This window comes from Dromaius novaehollandiae, chromosome 8, assembly GCF_036370855.1.
Source record: "Dromaius novaehollandiae isolate bDroNov1 chromosome 8, bDroNov1.hap1, whole genome shotgun sequence".
NCBI classification, from domain to species: Eukaryota; Metazoa; Chordata; class Aves; order Casuariiformes; family Dromaiidae; genus Dromaius; species Dromaius novaehollandiae.
This window is the reverse complement of record NC_088105.1, coordinates 26,861,786-26,882,789: the sequence shown is the minus strand read 5'-3', so window position 1 is coordinate 26,882,789 and position 21,004 is coordinate 26,861,786. Positions and strand designations below refer to the sequence as shown.

Genomic DNA, 21,004 nt, shown 5'->3' with positions numbered 1-21,004 from the left:
GATTTTGTTTTGTTTTCTTCTATGTATTAGTCTGAAGACTTAAACATGACTCAGGTAGAAAGGAAAAACACAAAAACATGTGGCACTTTTTTTTTTCATGGACTGGGCATAATCATAGAGCCTAGAATATCCAAGAAGCACGCCACAGAGCACTGCTTCATTTCGGAAAAAGCAGTAACACCCGTGAGTGAGAAAACTTGATTTGACTATGTTCATTTTCACTATCATTAATTCTTAATATGAAACTAGTCGGTCTATTTATTCATTTGTTTTTTATTAATGGAGTTGTTCCATCATGACGTGATTTAGTGGATTTAATACAAAACCTCAAATCATGAGGTTCGGAGCAGTCAGGCAAGGCAAACTAGCTGTCAGTGGTACTTGAGACAACATTACTTAACCTGCAACACATTTCAGTTGAGTTTTGTATTATCTTGGGCAAGTCTGTATGATTTTTGTATAGTTTTTCAGTGGTCTAGCCCTGAGAAGTTCCTGTTTTAGTCACACTCGTAACTTTAGTATTAAAAAATTCTGATTACTTATGTATTACTGAGGCAAATTCAGTTCTTATAGAATAATACTGTAATAATTGAAGCCTATTATTTCCTCCCACCCCAATATCCCCTCTACAATACCTAGTCAAAACAGCTACATTATCTGATAAGTTGATTTAGGACTTTATACATGTGTTCATATAGGCATTTATCTCAACCCTTGCTGAGACCTTTATTAAGCTGTGATGACTGCTGAATATGAAATGTAACCAAGATTATTTTTTTATTCAAATATAATTTAAATATTCATCAAAGAGGAGTTATGCTTGAAACTGACAGAGACTATTAACATCAAAAAATATAATTAACTGCACTGGGTATCATGAAGCAGAGTTAGCCAAATAGCCGAGAGGTCTAATTGCTCTAGAGTCTGAGAAGCAATAGTTTTATTTTATACTGTTGCTGTGGAATTAATAGTGATGTGGTTTCCTATGCGAGGCAATTAAAAGCTGCCTGTTAAGGTTCATTGCGCTATAGGAAATCTGTTGGATATCACTTAGTAAACACAACTGACATGGAAAAGGTACATGAAGATGGGCAGAACAGGGTATAGATCTTAAATTAGGACAGGTTAATATGAATTAAATATATGTAAGTAAATTATGAGTACTTTCCAGTGTTACACAGTCAGTGCTAGCAATGAAAGTAAAAAGTTTTCGTTAGTAACGCAGCAGAAATAGAATTTTAAAATTACTACAGTGAAATTTTAATTCAGAGGAAAGGAAGAGAAGAGTAACAAGGGTTTAAAAATTAAAAAATAGCTACAGAGTAATACAGAAAGCAGCAGATCTCATATTCTGGAAATTTCCTTCTGCCACAGAATAATCTACTTCTAATAAAAAGAACCTTCTGACCTTTGTGGCTCAATTAAGCTTTTTATTTGAATTCAACAAGAAAAAATTTTTTAACGAATCCCATAGATTTTGTGTGTGCCCAGGCTATGTAGTCTAAAAGTGGGTAGATGTATTAATGACATTTTGACCTTAATGAGATTGCTGAAATGGAAAAGTCTAAGGATCAAAGATACACGCAATAACAGTATTTTACAGCATCTTTTTTTTTTCCTCTAAGAATAAAATTGCAATCTAATTGCTTAATAAATAGTCCATGATTACTGGAAGACATAGATAATTCCACTCTTTACACTTTATTTTTTACATATCATAGAACAATAATTAGAAAAAATGCTATGACCCCATATGCAAGAGGTCTTTATTTTTTCTTCCAGATAATAAGCTTGAATGGGATGTGTTTGTAGGTATATTATTTAATTTAGACCGATATCCAGCTTTTATTTAAAAGAGACCTTAAAAAGAAGCGTCCTCCTGTTAAAATAAAGTCAAACAAAGAATTCAGCTAGAATTCCTGTTTTATATAAAGATTGGCCGCCTGTTTCATACATTATTTAGCATGCTTACCCTGTTTATATCAGTGACATAAGAGTGTGTGCTACTTTCTCAGCAGAGCGCTGTCTTTGCCGCTTCACAGCACAGTGCCTTGTACTCCCAGGCTTGCACATGGTGTTAGCAGATATTTAAAGCACTTCAGTCTAACATTTTATAGGTCATGATGAACTGAGCCTATAAAACAAGTTACTGCAATGAAGTTAATGCAGTCTTAAGAGTGTTACATAGACTGAATACTCAGTACTCAGAATATTTTTAGCCTGCTACAGATACATCAATGGGGAGGAAAGATTGTTATCACATATAAATTTTCCATGTCAAACCTGTTTTATAATACACTTACGGTAGAGAATCTTTGCTACGCATTTACTGTTGAAAGTCATGTTTTTTCAGGTTTTCACTAAAATATGATAGTTATAGGAACCCTTGAATTTTGATTTCTTCTATCACCCACATAAAAGAGATCCTATAACATTTTACAAAGAAATTAGGTAGCAGAAGCATTTCCTTGAGCAAGCTGTCAAGATACTGTAATCTCAGATATCTGCTATATGAAAGAAGAATGCTGTGCCCTGACCGAAGTCACAGACTGTGGACACCTTACAGGCAGAAGTCTTACTGCTGCTTAATGGCATAGGGCTGTATAATGCTTTATCTGGCAGTATATGTGTTTTGTCCTTGTATGTGCAAATATATTCCATTCTTAATAGTAATCTGTGCAAAAGTGATCTTTAACCTTACAGTTTGTTGCTTCCAGGGTATCTTGCTCCCCTGTGATAAATATATATGATGGAGCAATTTTGAAAATGTATTTAATACAAGCATTTTACCAGCGCTGTAAAACTGTTGTTTCAACATAACTCAAATTGTGCTTTAACAACAAGTGAATTTAGGCTCAATTATTTAAGTGTAACAGTAACTGGTTCTGAACCCATAACCTTTCTGATGTTAACTGAATTTCTAAAGAGCACTGAACTGAGCTCCATTATTACCCTTGTGAAGCTGTAGGTGTTCTCTCACCTAGGACATAGCAGCACCGATATTGCCTTCAGTACATTATTCTGGTACCAGTATCGCTGATGAGTATGAAGAACATCACTGACTTTGTATATTTAGCTTTCTTAGATAATTTTGCTGCCTTTGTCACTGAGATCTAGCAAAAGGACACCTCCTGGAGTCACGTTTAAAGCAGGAGCACTTTGGTAATATGCTGTAGACAGAACCCGTATGAGTTAGTGCTCAGTTATCACGAATGCCATCAGCAATGCCTTGTTGCTTGCTTATCAGCCACTTCCTGCTGTCAGCCTGGTGCTTATTTCAATAGAAAAGGATTTGCATCAAATGTAATACAGTATTATGTATGGCTAACATGGGGTTTTTAATTGTGCAGACACGACACTCCTTCAGTGGTAGGCAGTTTGATAAAAGGATTAGATCATGAATATTTTTGATACAATTAAAGATTTTCTGTGCATTGACAGAGTCAAGCCAGTAAGTTTTCTACCGCATTTCTTACAGAGGTGAGTCTGCTTGACTTATTTAAAAAGCAGTCACAGAATACACACAGTGTCTGCCAGTGTAAAAGCAAGTGAACGTGAGCAGCCCCCTAGAACAGCAAGTTCCAAGAATCAGCGCCCAACTCAAGTAAGTAATGTAATCCCTTAACTGCAGATCACAACGAAGAAAGTAGGATTGTGCTTCCCAAGTCAGAGTAGGAAGATTTTTGCAGGGGAAGTGCTATACCTGGAAGGCTTACAGGCTTTCCAGATGATAATTAGATCCAGACATCACTGTGGTTAATGAATAACAGTGCTTTTGTGACAGGCATTCCTCTCCGAAGAAAAGAAAGTACTTGTAGTGAGGACTCTCAGACACATTTTAATAGAAAATGACACTACTGTTACTGGGTTGATTAAAGACCTACCAAGGGACAGCACTTCTGGAAAAAATCAGCAGATGAAATAAGAAAAGTTGTAGTTTTGTTATTAGTTATCTGCTCAATATATGTAACCTTAAAGCCATGAGATCCTCATAAAAAAGGACGAGGAGAAGGATCGTGCCGTCCTGCTAGCAGCTCATGCTTTTGTGAATCTCCTGAAATACTCGCATTGTCTTGTGGCCCCTTGCTCAGCGTTTCGCCTCGCGCTGTCCGAGTCACGCAGCCCAGCCCGGCCCCGCTCTGTGCTAGAGCTGGCGGATGCGCCCCCGTGGCACGTGGCCTCTGGTGATGAAAATTATAACCCAAAAAGAGGATATTCCCTGAGGCATGTTTACCAAAAAACAATTTATTCTTTTTCACCCTGTAAAACTCATCTTACATGCAGGATCTCTTGCATTATTGCAAGCTCTAAACCTCCGAGTGGGTAATTAACGGACCAGAAAAGCCATTTGTGGAAAGAAAGAGCCATAAGGGTGAAAAATATTTCCTCACTGAATGATCTTTAAGGAGTAAATAATTACAAGAGTGAGAGGTTTGGGGATGACCAATCTAAATCTGAACATAATTAGGATGAACACAGTCTGAAAATCAAAACACTTGGCATGTGCAACAGTTCTCATATCAGAAGACTAATTAAATATTTAGAAGTCCCAAACCCCTCACTATTCGCAGAAAAATAACCTGCCACAAAAGGGTCTGTAACTTTGCAGATAATTAGGAAGGGTTACAGGGGGAGAAATCACAGACTGGCTCAGGGTCCTGCAAGGTCGTGTCTTGTTACAGCATATCTTTTAGATGGTCTGATAACAAGTTTCTTGCTAATTTAATCTAAGTAGGGCATCCCATAGCGATTTCCCATTTCCCTTGTTAAAAATGTGATTGTTTCTCTATATGCACAATAGGTGAACATTTTTATAAATAATTGCTCCTAACTGATACCGTCCGTAATATTTTTTTTAATTATTCAGGGGGAATGCCTGTGTTAAAGTTTGGTTAGTGGCTCCCCCCCCACACCCCGCCGTTTGAACTTCATGCTCATCTTGTCCATTGTAGAGGGAAACCAGAGGCCGCCATGAAATCATGCAGTTTCAGCCAATTCTGTAAATTAATAAGTCTTACTTTCCTGTTAAAGCTGAGCTACATTTATGTTGAATGTGCATTTCTGCAAGCAGCGGAGCTGTGCCAGGTTAATAAGGCCCGTAGTGCGTCGAGCGTTATCTGCATTAAACGGACCTGAAGGTCCCGTGAAAGCGTAAGCAATACAAGTGTGTCGAGGCTTCTAAAACTACCAGAAGGGGCTGTAACAAATCACCGCTATCTTTTAAAATACCTTACTTTAGTAATTTAAGTGGGTGATTTTTGAAATGTATTTAAGATCTATGCAAATTAATGTGAAGGATAAAACTATGCATGTTTTCAATATTGTAATTAATAGTTCACCTTACTCCTCGTAGGATGGTGACTCAGAGGCGCTATTAAGTTACACAACTTGCAGCTACATTGTGGATGTGCTTAAATGGCAAGTCGTGGATAAAGAGCTACTTTAGGGAGTTTTTGCTGGTACCCTGTGCTCGCTACCTGCCAGCCTGTTGCAGTGTAAAGCCTGAGCACTAGGTACGGGGCTTCAGGGCTGTATTTGCTGCGCAGTCTGGTCGTGCGCTGTGCCTCAGAAATAAGCGCCGTCTCGTGAACGTCGGTGCCCGCTCGCCGGTCGTCGCCTGGCCCCGCGCAGCACCGGCGACATGCTGCTGCGCTCGCCTGCGCTCAGCGTGAGCAGCCTGGGTGAAGTGCTCAGACGCTGCCATGCTGCACTGCTGAAGTTTCCACTAGTAAATAAGCATAGCTTTAGGCTATTTATTTTGTCTAAATGGTGAAACATTTAATTGAGTCTTTTGAACTGATTACTTTTCAGTAGTGCGGATCTGTTTAGCGTAGTTCGTGTGCTAAGACATGCACTGTTTTTAATCCTGTGCTGCATTGTGCTTGCAAATAAATACATACCTACGTAAATAGTATGACAAGTTTATGAATATGGCTTTATTTCCACTTCTTCTTCCTCAGGCCGGTTTGCATCAGAAACATTTTCTCTCAGAAGCAGGTCTCTTCTGCTTCATGCTGGTACAGGTTTTTGGTTTTGCATGCACCCGTGCATTCCTGACAAAAGTTATTCTCCATACAAGATTGCTCTGTTTTTACTTTGCATGCCTGATTGCATTTTTTTGATACCTAGTTTTCCTAGGTGTGCTTTATAATCAGCTCCTCAATGGCTCTGCTGGTTGTAATAGGCCTTTCAGGTGTATAGGCAGAAAGTAGTGGGGATAGAAAGATGAGACGATAAAAGCACTGTGAGGGTGATCAAGAGAAGCTAGGAGGTAGCTGTTCTGCTGGGATCTACATGCAATTTACCTTCTTCTGTTTCATTTTCTTGCTCTTTTTCCTTTTTCTATTTTAGCTGACACAGTTTCAGGTTATTGATAATCCCATAATAATAGCATTTACACCAACAAACAAAGTGCTGAAACAGGAATGAATTGTAACAAGAAAAAAAATATCCCTGATAGTGTGGATGTGAGTAAGTGGGAAGATCCCTCATTTTAATGGTGCCTGCTTTGAACTTACAGAACATGAATACTGAAAAGCAAATGGGTCATAACTAAATGCATTAAAATTGTAAGAAGAGGTTGAAAGCAAGAAATACTCTGTTCAATTACTTTGCCATACAAGTCTGATATATGTTCATTGATATTGAGTCAGATTGGATCATGCCAAGGAAGGGCCTGTGGGAGTTGTACATTTTCTGTTGTGTTTTATGGTATACTTTAGGTTTTCATCTTTAATGTTGTCTACCCTTAGATTTCCACAAGATTACAGCGTTAAAAAAAATCATGATTACATATTATTGCATATTTACTGGGCAAACAGAAACAAAGCTATGGTGCTACCTTCTTCTAGGATATTAATTACACACTATTTAGCTTCCTAATGTCAGGTTTACTCAGTAATTAGGAAGGTTCAACAAATCATCAATATTATATTTGAAAACAAAATAGGAACATTTTTCTCAGATTTTTTTCCCCAAATAGCTTTCATCTGAAGCCACCAGGGTTATCGCTGTAGTGGTTGTCTTGCCAAATGTGTAGGAAAACCTGAGGCTGGAGTGCGAGTTTTCACATTTCCAGTTTGTAGCATGCCTTAATACATTAAGAGTTACAGGAAGATCTCTACTATTAAAGCGCAATTCTTACGGCCAAATTCTGCCCTTATATGTGCGTCTCTCCCATTTTTTTCTTAGTTTATTAAAATTAGTATCAAAGCACACTAAAGCTGTTTTGGCTAAGTAAAATTATTGCTATTTTTATGTATGTTTTCTGTTTTTTTGTGTTTTTTTGTTTTTTCTTTTTTTTCCTTTTTTCTTTTTTTTTCTTTTTTTTCTTATTCCTCAAAATAATTTTAGGGGTTGTAACTTCAGACTAATTTTTTAAAATTCTAATCTTTTACACAAATAAGCAAAATTCCCAGTATGGCATCCTGACTTTATAAAAAGCCAGTTACAGTGTTAGGTGTCCGTCTTTGAGAAAGCCTGGCTCGGTATGGATGTGTGCATTCACTCCTCCTGAGTGAGTATGGCTGTGCTGCTGCTGCTGCTGTAGCAAGGTGAGTATTGCAGTGATGGCTGGCAATACTGCTTCAAATCTGGGCTTCAGAGCGAAGGCTTGGGTTTTTATCAGTCTCTTTTTTCAGGCCCCATTTCCTAACTGATTGGGTTTCATTCGTGGTACATAATAAGGTATTTGTTGTGAGGTGATGCTAATTGAAACTCAGATTTTAAATACATTCCTTTAAATATGTTACCAACTCTAGTATGTGTGTCTACATGCAGGTGTATTTATATACCCGTAAAATAAAATCCCTGTTCTCTGGCTATTTTATATCTGGGTTTTGTACATATGTTCTGCAGACTGAATTAATAAAACATAGTATTTAAGTAATATTTTACATTTTCATACATATTAACTTTGAGTTTATTAGCAGGAATGGAAGTCTAGTGAATATGCATACAAAAGGAGAAGCATGTCTCACATGGCAGTTTGAGGCTATTAGGAATACATATGTAAAGATAGGCATTTATTCTGGGTAAAGAGGTTCAGGAATTTTTCCATTTAAAATAAGCTGTTGTTGAAAGTCGGTGCATGGAGCGTAGTCATCGCACATTCCCATCGCTCTGCTCAGACTGCCTCTCGCAGAGGGTGAAATCAGGAACAAGCAGACCATATGGAGTATGTGGTGCTACGACTCATAGTTTACGTGCTGCAAGTGGTGTTTAAGCAGGTTGCTGCAGGCAATATGCAGGAGCATGTCATCGTGCTAGCTTTTAAGTATTTAGTCAATATGCTGAAAGAGAAATATTGTCAAAGCTGACCTGAAAGTTTCAAAACATTTCAAAATAGATTTTTAAAACATATTAACATTTTTACTAAAAATAAGATGTTACACATGGCTTTACTACATTATTTACTCTCTTATTTTTTGCTTTTTTTAAATTGAAGTACATACAGCTGTTTTCTGTGTCTTGATAGTCCTTGCCACTTTTACCTTACTTAATGAAACACTGCATTCACAGAAAGCCACAGCCCTGGGAATACCCAGACTTACTCTGGTAGCTAGTTTCTTGCCTGGCCTTAACCCATATCCCTCTCAAAATGACACTGATGTTTCTTTTATGTTATTATATTTGTCAAAAGCTACCCATGTGAAACAAAAGCATTGGAAGGATAAATTGTGAAGTGGGCATTATTTACATATCTTAACTGTGCAAAACTGCAAGAAACCCTTGCAAAGGACCTGTATGTGTCTTTATGTACCTTACATAACTTACCCATAAAGATGACCTCTTCCCTCAGTCAATCGGTTCGACCCACCTAACCCTAAAATCTTTCCAGGATTTGCTTTTCAGATTTCAGTACTTCAGCTTTCTGGTCCAGTCATGATACACCAAGCATTTCATTTTAATGCTGGAGTATTTGTTCAGGTCCGTAGATTTTGCATTTTTAATCTTCCTTAGAACAGTGGTGAATAATGGCCCTTGGCAGGAGATAATGAAATTTTCTTAATTTATATTTTCAAGCAGAAGCTTCAATTGAAAATGGCATCCTATGGCCTGAAGACATAGCTCTAGTGCAAGTTTCAGGGGAGCTGTAATAATAATGCCGTGCCAGCGGTGACGGGGAATGATAGGACAGTGAAGAAGTAATTTAAGAAAGAAAAGAGAATGTACCAAAGCTTTATTGTAGCATATCTAATGATCTGCTGAAGATTCCCAATAGCTTTTGGAGCATGACAGGAGAAACTAATGTTATCTTGCCAAAACAGAAGCCCCTGCTTAATCAGCAGAACAAGATTATTGATTAAAACACCTCGCACAATAGATTGCGCATGGAGTCTCATCTCCATACGTTGCATGTGGGAAAGTGCAATAATGAGCATAAGATAATAAAAAAAAGAGCTAAAGCAATTTGTTGGGAATTGTACAAGTCGAGATTAGAGTTGGAATGCAAACAAATTATCGTGGAAAGTACAGCTGTCCTTCGCGCGGCGGCACGCAGGAGGGGGCATGCACGGGGAGACGGATGCGCCGGGAGCAGCGCGTGCTTGCTTGGTTGCCTCGCTTCCCGTTTTTTCTGTGTTAATCTGATGTGTGAAAGGGCCGTTCCTCGTTTGCACAGCCTTCTTCCTGAGGTGAAAGGAGTTCAGACGTTGTACTGTAACTGTTAATTAAACACTCCATTTGATTTTTAGATTACTGGCTTCTCATTGATGCATTTGCATTATGAAAATGTAACCTTTCTTCATTCATACTAAACTACTGAAGAAATGAGTATTAGAGTACACAGTTAGTCCCTGCGTTCTGTGAGACTGTAGCGGTACTTCCTCCGTTCCCCTTTGCCAAACTCTGGCTGGTATTAGCCCAGCAATCTGAGTTGTCATTATTCAGTGCTGCAGTTAGTCTTCTCCTAACTAAGGTTTCATATCTAATTCATGTACTACGATTTCTAGAACAACTCCTATTGAGTTTGTATAGAGTTCTTCGCAGATGAGGTCTGTTTCATGAATCTTCTCAATTTCCCGGCAGCTAAAGCCGATTCATGTCGTGCCTTCAGTTGGAACGATTTTGGATAGGCGTACCAAGCTAACAGTGTGTTGTGCGGAAAAACTAATACTGGTTAAAATGAATGAGGGACTTCAGCTGCCAGTTAATTTTTTTCTCTGGTGATGTCTAGGCCAATTTTTCAAATTGGCAAGAATTTTATTTCTATTATAAGCTTATTTTGGAGAATCTCATGAAGTAATCACCTTCAGGAAGGGCTTGCACATTTCCTGGCAGGCCTGGAAAACGGGGCATGAGGGAGTGAGCCGCACAGGTTGCGGCTGGGGCTTCCTGCCTTTTGGCTGTATGGGAGCAAAGGGTGACCGTATGCACAGCAGGTGAAGGCTTGCATACACAGGCACTCAGAAGTCTTTAGAAAGTCAACCGTTTTCTGTAAATGATGCTCAGTGCCTTAAGTTTGATACTAGTACTTACTGTACAAAGAAAAAAAGTACTGCATTTTTCAGAATTATTATTATTATCCATCCTTTCCTTGTAAGCTAGTGTGAAGTTCTTCTCAGTTTGCTGACCGATGGCAACATTATGAGTTTTGCGTTGGGGGAAAATGAAAGAAAAGACAACAGCAGTGTCTCACATCAGGGGAACAAGAGTTTCTCTTTTCCATACGGTTTACAAATACTGTTGGTAAAGCTTTTCTTTTCCACAGCTAAATATGACCTTCATCAATTTCATTCTCAAGCAATTCCTCCCAATACATATCCATTTTATTTTGTAACAAATCAATATTTCTCTCTTAATTGCCACTCATTCAAGTGTAAAATGAAATTTTCATACAGCTCAAAGCTGTAGAAACCATTATACTGAATGATGCACTATGCAAAGTCTTACTGTAGGAATGATTTTTGCTTCAACATAAAGTTTGCACTAAAGAAACAAAAAAATTTAAAGAAACTAGTATATACATGCACTAGGATAATGCATATAAATTGTGTATAAATATATATATTTGTATATATATTACATATATAATCTTATACATAAATTATTTATAGTATACTATAAATATGTATAGTATAATATATATAAATCATTACAAACTGTGTAATATACTACCCTGGCTGTTGCGCTGGATGATCCTGCCAGCGCGAGTGGCCCGGCGGTCCCCATGCAAGCGGTGCAAGGGACCGGCCTGCACCCTCCAGAAGGCTCCCCTCCACAAGCAGCCCCGAAGGGCGCTCCCCTTCCCTCCAGCGTGTACAGAAGCTCCCATTAGTTTTGCAATTATGAGAGTTATGAGACTAAAAGCGAAATAACTAGCCTTCTTAAAAAAAAAAAGAAAAAGTCAGAGGAGTTTTTGTTCCTGGATTTCCTTAGCAAGAGTGTCCCGTCCAGTTCTGTGCTAGCTCGATTGGGACATTGAAAGGAAGGTGATTTGTCTCAGTCGTCCTTGCTCTACCTTTTACGAGGTAGTGTGAGTTACTCTCGTACCTGTTTGCAATGCACAGCTGTGGAAACTCGTTGATACAAGATAGATTATTTTAGCTTGGGATGTGGTATTCAGAGCGTGGGAAGTAGTAGGGCAATAAAGAAGTTGATGTACCGCGGGAGTCAAAGGCTAGGCTATTACTTAACTTCAGACTTGTGTTATTCAGTTTGCTGACAAACAAAACTCACCCCTGAGAAGATCAGCCAAGCTCCTTTTCTTTTAGTCACCAAACTCCCTGACCTTTTCTTCTTCCTTTTCCCCACTTCCTTCTATTTTTTCTATATTACATTTTGACTGTCTCTTCACAGTTATGTGGTAGTTTTTCCCTTTTTAAATTCCAGTGTAATATTTCTTTTTTATTCTGGAAAACTGAATGGTCATCTAAAATATCTGATTATATTAAAAAAGCTTAAAAGCTGTTAAATTTAGTGGACTCTAGTGCTTAGAGATATTTGTATACAAAGTTCTTTTTATCAAAATGCACTGGTTTCTGTTGTTAAATGCGTATGTTTCAGTATTTAGTCTAAAATATATTTTAATTAATTTTCTTGCAATTCTTCATTTTAATTGTTTTTCTTATTTCCTCAGAAGGTCATTCTTTCCCTCTTCCTGTAACCTAACAGAGGAAGCTTAGAGTCCACCAGTTGCACCTAAAATAATTAAAATGGAAATGTCAGTGTTCTTTGTCTACAGTAACTTCTAACCAAAATCATAGCTTCCTTGAATCACAGCAAAAAGCTGAGATGTAAAACCATTCAGCAGTATGTATATCTGTAAAGAACTAAGGAATTGCTCGCTTATGTTATTGTCTGTTACTCAAAACTGAGACCTTGTGCATTTTTTCATTTTGCATCATCTTTGACTTTTGCTTTGATTCTGTTGTATAGTAATGCAGAGCTGCTAGATATTTGGGAACTGCTGTCTGTATCAGTGGGAATGAGTAACATTTGAGGTAACTTTGACTCCCAAATTTAGGAGTATAATGCTTGAACTGAGATACTGTCTCAAAGCCTTACTTACAGACTTTGACTGATCAAGTATTAATTAACTTTGTTGTCTTATGGATTGGACTGCCCAAGCATGAAAAGAGTTAGCACTGTATTTACCACTTTAGTATTAACTTGCAAATTAAATTGTAATTTTAAATTAATTAGCCTGCTTTCTTTTCCCATTTCAGGTGCAACAACCGAACACAATGCATAGTAGTTACTGGGTCAGATGTGTTTCCTGATCCTTGTCCTGGGACATACAAATATCTAGAAGTTCAGTATGAATGTGTTCCTTACAGTAAGTATAATCTTTTTATTCTTGTTCACTTCCTCTGGCCTTCACAATTAGAGCAGGAGCGCGATTGTTACATGGAGAAGGAGCATATGTTTATGGCCCACCGAACCATTATGCATGCAGAGCACTTGCCGACTAGGGCCTCCAATTAGCTTCACCACGTGTGGAAGGAAGCCATGGGGCAATGCTGGCCAAGTGTCTGTCTGTGTTCTTAAGTGTTTGGCTTTTAAGGCAACTGTTTTTCCAGAAAACAAACTCGAATTAGCTATTCAGTAGGCCTGCTAGAAATTTGTACTTTTGCCCAATACCAGTTGCTGACAAATTGGTTTGGCTCGCAGATTTCTAAAGAAGGAATTGACTTCAATTTTAATCATGATCTGCTTGAAAGGCTACCTGCTGTTGTGGTTGCTTTGGGTGCGCAGCAAAACCCACCACTGACACGCTGAGGCAAATGCCTCCGTTGGTAGATTTTGTGAGACGACTTTGTGCTTCCGGGGTACATTCACAAGTGAACGCTGAATCAGAGTGAATAATTCATCAGTAAGGTACTGAAATCTGTTTCTTGAAAACAATGGGGAGAAGAGTGAGAAAGAAATGTTCACTTTTACCGTGAACAGAAAATGTGAATTGTGCCTTGAAATCAACTGCCAAAACAGATTTTTTTATTGAAAACAGAGTAAATACTGAAATCAATATTGAGAGCAAAAAAAAATCAGAAGTTGTGCTATTTCAGCAGTTTTGTACAATATTCTTTCTAATGCCAGAATTCACTAGTTTTAGTCATTCTTCTTATTACCTTGCAGTAATTAATATTTTTTTCATTGACGTGTGCATGTTTATAAACGTTCTGCAGATTCAACACTTTTAACTGGTTTTGCTTCCTTGTAAGGTCATTCTTTGCAGTGAATTCTCCCTCGTCCTGTAATTCAACAGAGAAATAGCTGTGTTTGCAGTGGAGTTTGAGCAGTGCACTGATTGTTCCCTTAAGTTATTATTAAGTGTGAATTTCTTGATCTGCAGTAATGCTTAACCAAAGTCACATTTTCTATTGGTACAGGAAACAAGCCAACTCTGAGATGCAAAAACACTGTGGTGACAGTCTATACCCAAAAAGGAAGGAAATGAGTTCTGGCATAAGCAAAGCCATGTCAAAACTGTCCATACCGGTTACTGCACATGATTTTAAAATTCAGGCTTCTTAAATCAGAATACTATTCTGTACTGTTTCACCACACTGAACATTCGCTGATGTTAAAGGCCAAACACAGACCATCGTTTTTTCTTCATTTCTGCGTTGTCATTGTGAAATGGATGCTTTATGATTGTTTTTTCTGTACCATTTGTAGGATTGGAAGCCTACTGCTTACAGTGATCCCTAGTACCATTCCTCCTGTGTGTAGTATCGGTGGCTTGTTTTAACCATTCTTCTTATGCCACTTTTGAGGAGTGATGTCTTACCCCAATCTAACCAAATTGTTTTGTTCCACAAAGATGACTTTTACTTTAGCATTATTTTTGTTCCCAAATTCTCAGACTGAGGGCAGTGCATCTGATTCCAAACCATGAGGTCAGTCAAGTGACAAGAGGTTACGTTTCCAGTTCCAGTAGGCTAGTGCATAGAGAGGAAGTGTGATGCAAATAATGTTCAAACATAATTTTTTATGTTGTTTTAGGAAGACAAGTGTGGATATATTCTACCGATTGGGTATTCCTATCTACAGGCATCTTTTCTTTTCCAGTTTTCAGAAGTATAGTGCCACAGCGCGGCCTACCCTGTACTCTAACATGTAGTTATTCTACTTTTAAAATGTTTATTTTTATTTACTGACAATTGCATTGGCATGCCCCTTTTATTATATAATTCTGTGTCTATCATAACTCAGGATTCTGGATACTTTTTTGTCTTTGAAAGTTTAAGTTTGGGAGTTTGTTAACTGCAGCATGTACAGTGATGACTCTATGCCTAATTCCAAAATTTTAAAAGGAATCTTCTGCTATTACCAGCAGTCATTAAAAAAGTTGCCAGTTATAAAAGATGAGCTTTGAAGTTTGATTTCAAACTGCCTGGTGCCTCAGCAGCCCTTTGGTTGTTGGCCGTCTTTTTTCCCTGTCCCCTGAAGCCTGTCCTTGAATTTTTCCAAGTCTCTTGTTTGCTGCCTGATCAGCTCCAGTTATCGAGTCTATGATTTCTCCCGTACATGTTCCACTGCTCCTTTTCCAGGGATATGGAAGGGCTGAAATCATCAGGGTTGCAAACAGCAGCTGTTGCAGCGTAAGAGGCTGGTTAGGAAGGTGGGATAGGCTTTCGTGGGTCTCGGAAGGGAGGTGTTTAGTGCTCACAAGACTTTGAAACTAGAAACGAAAGTTCAATTATAGTTCTTGTTTATCTGAACTTCATCTCTGGTTATTGCAGGACTGCAAAATTTGCTGTGTCTTGCTGTGACACCTTTCAGTCCATGAGAGATTACAAATAGCTCTAGTACCAGATTTTGAGTAAAAGTTGGGAGCTTTTTATACGTTGGAGCTGGTGTGTCACCCTTGTACAAAATGCAGTTTATGAGCTTCTCTATGTCTCGCTGGCCTCCAGAAATGCATAGCTGCCTTGCTGATCACGCATATCGATTGAGCTTCCTCTGGGTTCTGTATTCATTGCCCTTATAACAAAATGCTTAATAAAAAGCTTCCTTTGTTTGCATCTTAGAGCGTAGAGCTATTGCTGATGTTTTTCTAATCTTCTTTAGCTGAAAAAAAATCTGTTGAGATACTCAGTTGGATCTCCACCAAAACTACAATTCTAAACAAATTTAATAGGCATTGCTTTGTCCTAAAATTAGAATGTTATTGATTAAATTACAAAGAAATTGAGAGTACCACACTTGACATTTCTCTCAATTATGCTGCACAATGTACGCTGACACTTTGACTGAATAAAAGAAGTCAGCCCTTTTATTAATAAGCACATCAAAAGTACCATTTTATACATCGGTGCATTTTTATTTTAAGCCCTTTTTGGACTCAGGAATTCAATAGAAAATGTTTTAAAGTGTTTCATTCTCTCTCTCTGTATTGATTGGACTTTGCAGCATTTGTTTATTGCAATAAGCCTATCTGTCCCTGAAAAATGTGCAGCTTTACCCAAATGCACTCAGAGCAGACATGCCACTAATGATTTTTGTTATCCCTGTCTTTTTCCCACTGTCCTATTACTGATTCGAAGCAGGTACGATATCAATATTGCTTTTTGGCGAGGAATAAGCTCATGCGTAATAGTTCACGGACAGAATCGTCTGAAAGTCTTTAACTCTGAATTGTGAAAACCTAGGAATCCACCTAAGACTGCATCTTCTGCTTACTCGGATAACTCAAGAATTACAAATTGCAAAAAAACAAGAATGTTTCCTGAAGATACATAAATGAACACAGGCTAGGAAAACAACTGCTCATTTTGACAATATTAAGCGCCTCTCTTCCCCCTGCCCCCCCCCCCCCCATAAAAGTTTTTGAGTTGTTTCCTAAAGAAACACGGGATTAGCTCAGCCAGTGCCATTCTCACAAAATCATATGTAATTTTGTTAAATGAAGCTGAAAATCCAGAACTTCTTATGGAACATACAAATACATTTTTCTGGATAATACCGTAATACTGAAGATGTAATAGCTGTGCAGATAGTTTTGATAAAATTCCTTGGTATCAGCAGATACTGTTGTAAAGATTGGTACAACTGTCATTTTCCAGGTCATTTTATGAAACTAAGGGAACATACTTCAAAGGCTACTGAGTATGTGAAATAGGTTTTATTGCAAATAATTATTGGAAAGCTATTTACTAGCTAGACTTCAGCTATAACTCTTCCTGTAATTTGTTCCTTAAAACTTCCTTGGGGAAAAAGTTGCTATAGTAGTGTAACTTTGTTAATCGGGTTTGTTTCATGATTTTCTGTGCATGGTGATGGGGTGGGTATTTCTTTTGAACACCTAGTATGACTGTCCTTGCATACTAGCTTGCTGTTTCGGGCTTAATCGGTGATGCTGGAGAATATCTAAATGAACTAAATGTTAATTTTTTCTTCTCTTTTCCTCTTGCTTACTGTGCTTTTGCTTCCTCTTTCTAGATGTTTTTGCTTGTTCCTTCTAGTCTGCTTTTGCAGTTAGAGACTAAGAAGTGACAAAATTCTCAAGATTAACGTTCAGGAAAACAAATAAAATAATACCTAAGGAGAGTGAAAGGATGCAAGCTACTTTCTTTACAAGAAAGAAGAGCAGAGGAATGACTGGGGAAGAGATGGGGGGAAGATTTCCAGAGCACACATACATACCTGTATAATTAATATACTGCATTTTGGATTTATAATTATCTAATTAATATACTATGTGTATGTGCATTAGCACATATGTACTGTATTAACGTGCCGTTCTTTTAAAAATCAACCTGATAGCGTAATGCTTTGGGTTTGAGAAGAAGAAGAGTATGTATACCATGCATTAGTAAAGTCATTCATTATTTATTCAGGTTCACTAAGTGAAACTACATGCCAACATATCTGTGTTGCCTCCTTAATCTACTAAAATGATTGATCCATGTTCACTTATGTAACCCGAGAATCTCTCTCCTGCTAGGTTTTCCTGTTGTCTGTTTCTCTTTATCCAATATAGTGCAGTTCTTATTCTCCCTATATTTAGCGTCTGTTACTAATTTAACCTTTAGATTAATAGTCAATTTATGTTAATCTTCTTTCTTTTTTCCTTGCACTTTTTTATTTTTCTTCCGATGCTTAAAATAGAAGTGGAGCAAAAAGGTAAATAACGTATACAGTCCAAACCCCAGCTCCTTGTTATGTGCCTTATGGATGTTAACCTCTTCCCTTCCCCTCCCCACAACACTCTTATATTAATTATAATCAGCAGGATCTCATAAGTACACCTCATAAAGAAGTCGACTGTTTGCAATAAAGTGACTTGGCTGCTTAAAGTAGGTGGCGGGGGATAGTGTCTGAAATATTGGGGCTGGAGGGATGACTCCCTTGCTTTTTTCTCTCCCTCTCTCTCTGTCTTTCTCTCCCTCTCTTTCTCTCACCCTTGGGTAAATTCTTGTTAATGAAGTGTCATCTTGCCTGGCTTCCAGAACCCTCTCCATAGCATGCCATGGTTACAGGGTTTCCTGGTCTGTTTCATTCATTGCTTTGGTTGTGTTTTGTTTTCTCGGCTCCTAATTGCTTTCTCTATATACCTGATGATTTGTTTGGTTTCTTTATTTTTAAGCGAGGCACCTCCTTTTTCAGCCTCCCCACTTCTTAAAGTTCGAAACAAGTCGAAGTGATTTTTTTTCGGGCTGAAATGACCTAGCGCACTGCTGCACACCACTTAAAAGCTCTGGAGCGTTAATGCGTATTCATTAAAAGTCTTAAGATGAAAATGCAAGAGTAGCTCTACATTTTCAGCTGTCTGTGTATGCCATTGAGCCTTGGTCTGTACTAGTGAAAACAGTTCCCGTCCACTTCCCATACTGGTACAGCGAGAACATGGTAACTTTAAGAAAAGTGGATGATAAAGGGTGATAACTGCATTAATTATAAAATAAGGTATAATCCAGTGCCAATTAAATTGATTTTTTTTCTTCCTGACACAGTCATTATGATTTACCTACCTTTTTTTTCTTTTTCTTTTTTTTTTTTTGATTATGAGACAGTTGTAATTTGACGTAATTCTTGTCTTACTTCTCTCTGTGACTGTTAGTTTTTGTTTGCCCGGGGACGTTGAAAGCAATTGTGGACTCACCGTATTTATATGAAGCTGAACAAAAAGCAGGTGCTTGGTGCAAAGATCCTCTCCAGGCTGCAGATAAAATATACTTCATGCCATGGACTCCGTACCGCACCGATACTTTGATAGAGTATGCTTCTTTAGAGGACTTCCAAAATGGACGCCAGCAGACAACATACAAACTTCCAAATCGAGTGGATGGTACTGGATTTGTAGTGTATGACGGTGCTGTCTTTTTTAACAAAGAAAGAACTAGGAACATAGTAAAGTTTGACTTGAGGACTAGAATTAAGAGCGGAGAGGCCATTATCAATTACGCTAATTACCATGACACGTCTCCATACCGATGGGGAGGAAAGACTGACATTGACTTGGCCGTTGATGAAAATGGCTTATGGGTGATTTATGCCACGGAGCAAAACAACGGAATGATCGTCATTAGCCAGCTGAATCCCTACACCCTGCGCTTTGAAGCCACGTGGGAAACCACGTACGACAAACGGGCAGCATCGAATGCTTTCATGATATGCGGAGTCCTCTACGTCGTCCGGTCAGTGTACCAAGACAACGAGAGCGAAACGGGCAGGAACGCCATCGATTACATCTACAACACCAGGCTGAGCAGGGGCGAGCACGTCGACGTTCCCTTCCCCAACCAGTACCAGTACATTGCCGCAGTGGATTACAACCCCCGAGATAACCAGCTGTATGTGTGGAATAACAACTTCATTCTACGGTATTCTTTGGAGTTTGGCCCACCTGATCCTGCCCAAGGTAAGAAGTTGGGTTTTCTCGTTTCTAGTCCCTTAGTCCTCGTACTTGGACAGCTCTGTGAAGATGTCTCTGGTCTTAGACTTCGCTTTTGGCAGAAGGGCCAGGAGGATTTCTCAGCACGATGCTGGGCAGCGCGGAGTTTACGCTGGTGCAAGGCAAATTAACAGAACCTGCAAAGAAGGAGATAATTATTTGGTTTACAGGCTTGTATTTTTTCCTTTTCTTATACAGGAATAAAATATTTCTGGGCTTGAGAATGGGTTGGGGCATTATTTACTTTGCATTAGCGGTCAGTTTAACTTTCTGTGGCTAAAGTAAGTTTTGGTTCATTCACACTGAACCGGAGACATGTTTGTGTTTGTTCTGTATTACCTGCCTTTTGAATTGATTACAGTGTACGCGCAGACCTTTCAGCTTCTCGGCACCAGCTCTTGGGAGTGATGTGTGCCGGGAAGTCCCAGAGGAGGAGTAGGGGGTTAATGTGCAATACCAAGCAAAAATATTTTTCCGAAGCCTTCTTTTCACAGTTTCTACTGTCTGGTTAGACAAGATTATCTGGCATCTTTGTAGCAGTTTTCTTGGTAAGTCCATTACAGTTGCAGTTCAGTTCATTTGAAGTCAGAACAACTACCTAAAAGGCAAGACACTAACTGCCAAAAGCAAACAGAAAATTGCAGGCCTTTAGGACCCAGATATCCCTAAAAGAATGGCATGAATAGGCAGAGCCAGATACTAGCACCTGAGGGAGAAAGTAAATTTTAAGAGAAATACTCGGTGACAGAAGAAGATGCATGCAAAAAAGAGCAGAATTTTGATTAGCTGCATTAGTAATGAAGGTAATACTTCACTTCTCTCATCTAATTGGTATACATGTTTAACAGACCTTTTTCTACTTCAAAAAGGTAGTAATAATGGCTTCTTAACATGAAAGGCAGCTGTCCTGCTTCAGCTAAGCTGGTTCCCACACAGCAATACAAACTATTTAGTGTATACGCAGTTATATCAATATGTTCTGGTATAGCTGCTGTTAGACATGCAATCTATAGGATAAACCAGGACAAGATGGTTTTAAACTAATATATAGTGCTCTCCAGAGCCAGGACACTAGCAGGCGTGCGGGGCTGCAGGTCCAAGTGTGGCCTCCAGAGCCACCTGGCCAGTCTCCCAGCAAGAGCTGCTGCCTGCACAGCAAGCGAGCCCCTTCCCGAGGGAGGCTGTGGGGCTGCTCTTAGCATAGACGTATGCATCTGTGTAATTAGAGAAAAACTTTACTGTTTTCATTTTCATACATTCTCATGTATGTCACTTGTCAGCTGGTTTAACTGAGGTGACGATGCAAATTCTCCAAAGCTTTAGAAGCAGGAGGAGAAGATGAAGGTGCAGGTTTGAAGTAGCTGTTGCAGTTCAGACAACTGCCCTAGAGTTTGTTCCGGGTTGGTATCATATCTAATAAAAGCATACATCATAAATGTGGCAAAAGCTAATCTTTAAGCCACTGCATTGGGGCAAAAATTGCTAAACAAGGTAAGAAAGGGCTTTGTAGAATCCTTCCTTTGCTTTAATAGACCACAAGACCTTTCCTCATGTTTTTATTGTGAGAGTCAGTAAGGTGCCAAGTTACAGTACGCATCCTGGCCACATCCCCTCTGGGGCCAGGAAGAGCTCTGGGCGTCCGCCCGCCCCCCGTGCTGCTCC

The 21,004-nt window shown here is 38.7% G+C and overlaps 1 protein-coding gene across 11 annotated transcripts in view; it reads left to right on the top strand.

Annotated features, from left to right (window-relative positions):
- ADGRL2 (adhesion G protein-coupled receptor L2) overlaps positions 1 to 21,004 on the top strand; it is a 386,461-nt gene that overhangs the window by 322,270 nt on the left and 43,187 nt on the right. For all 11 annotated transcript variants that reach the window (XM_026116423.2, XM_064516013.1, XM_064516012.1 and 8 more), the window contains 2 exons: positions 12,669 to 12,778; positions 18,509 to 19,309. In XM_026116423.2, coding sequence (XP_025972208.1) covers positions 12,669 to 12,778; positions 18,509 to 19,309 — 911 coding nt within the window. The remainder of the gene's footprint in view (positions 1 to 12,668; positions 12,779 to 18,508; positions 19,310 to 21,004) is intronic.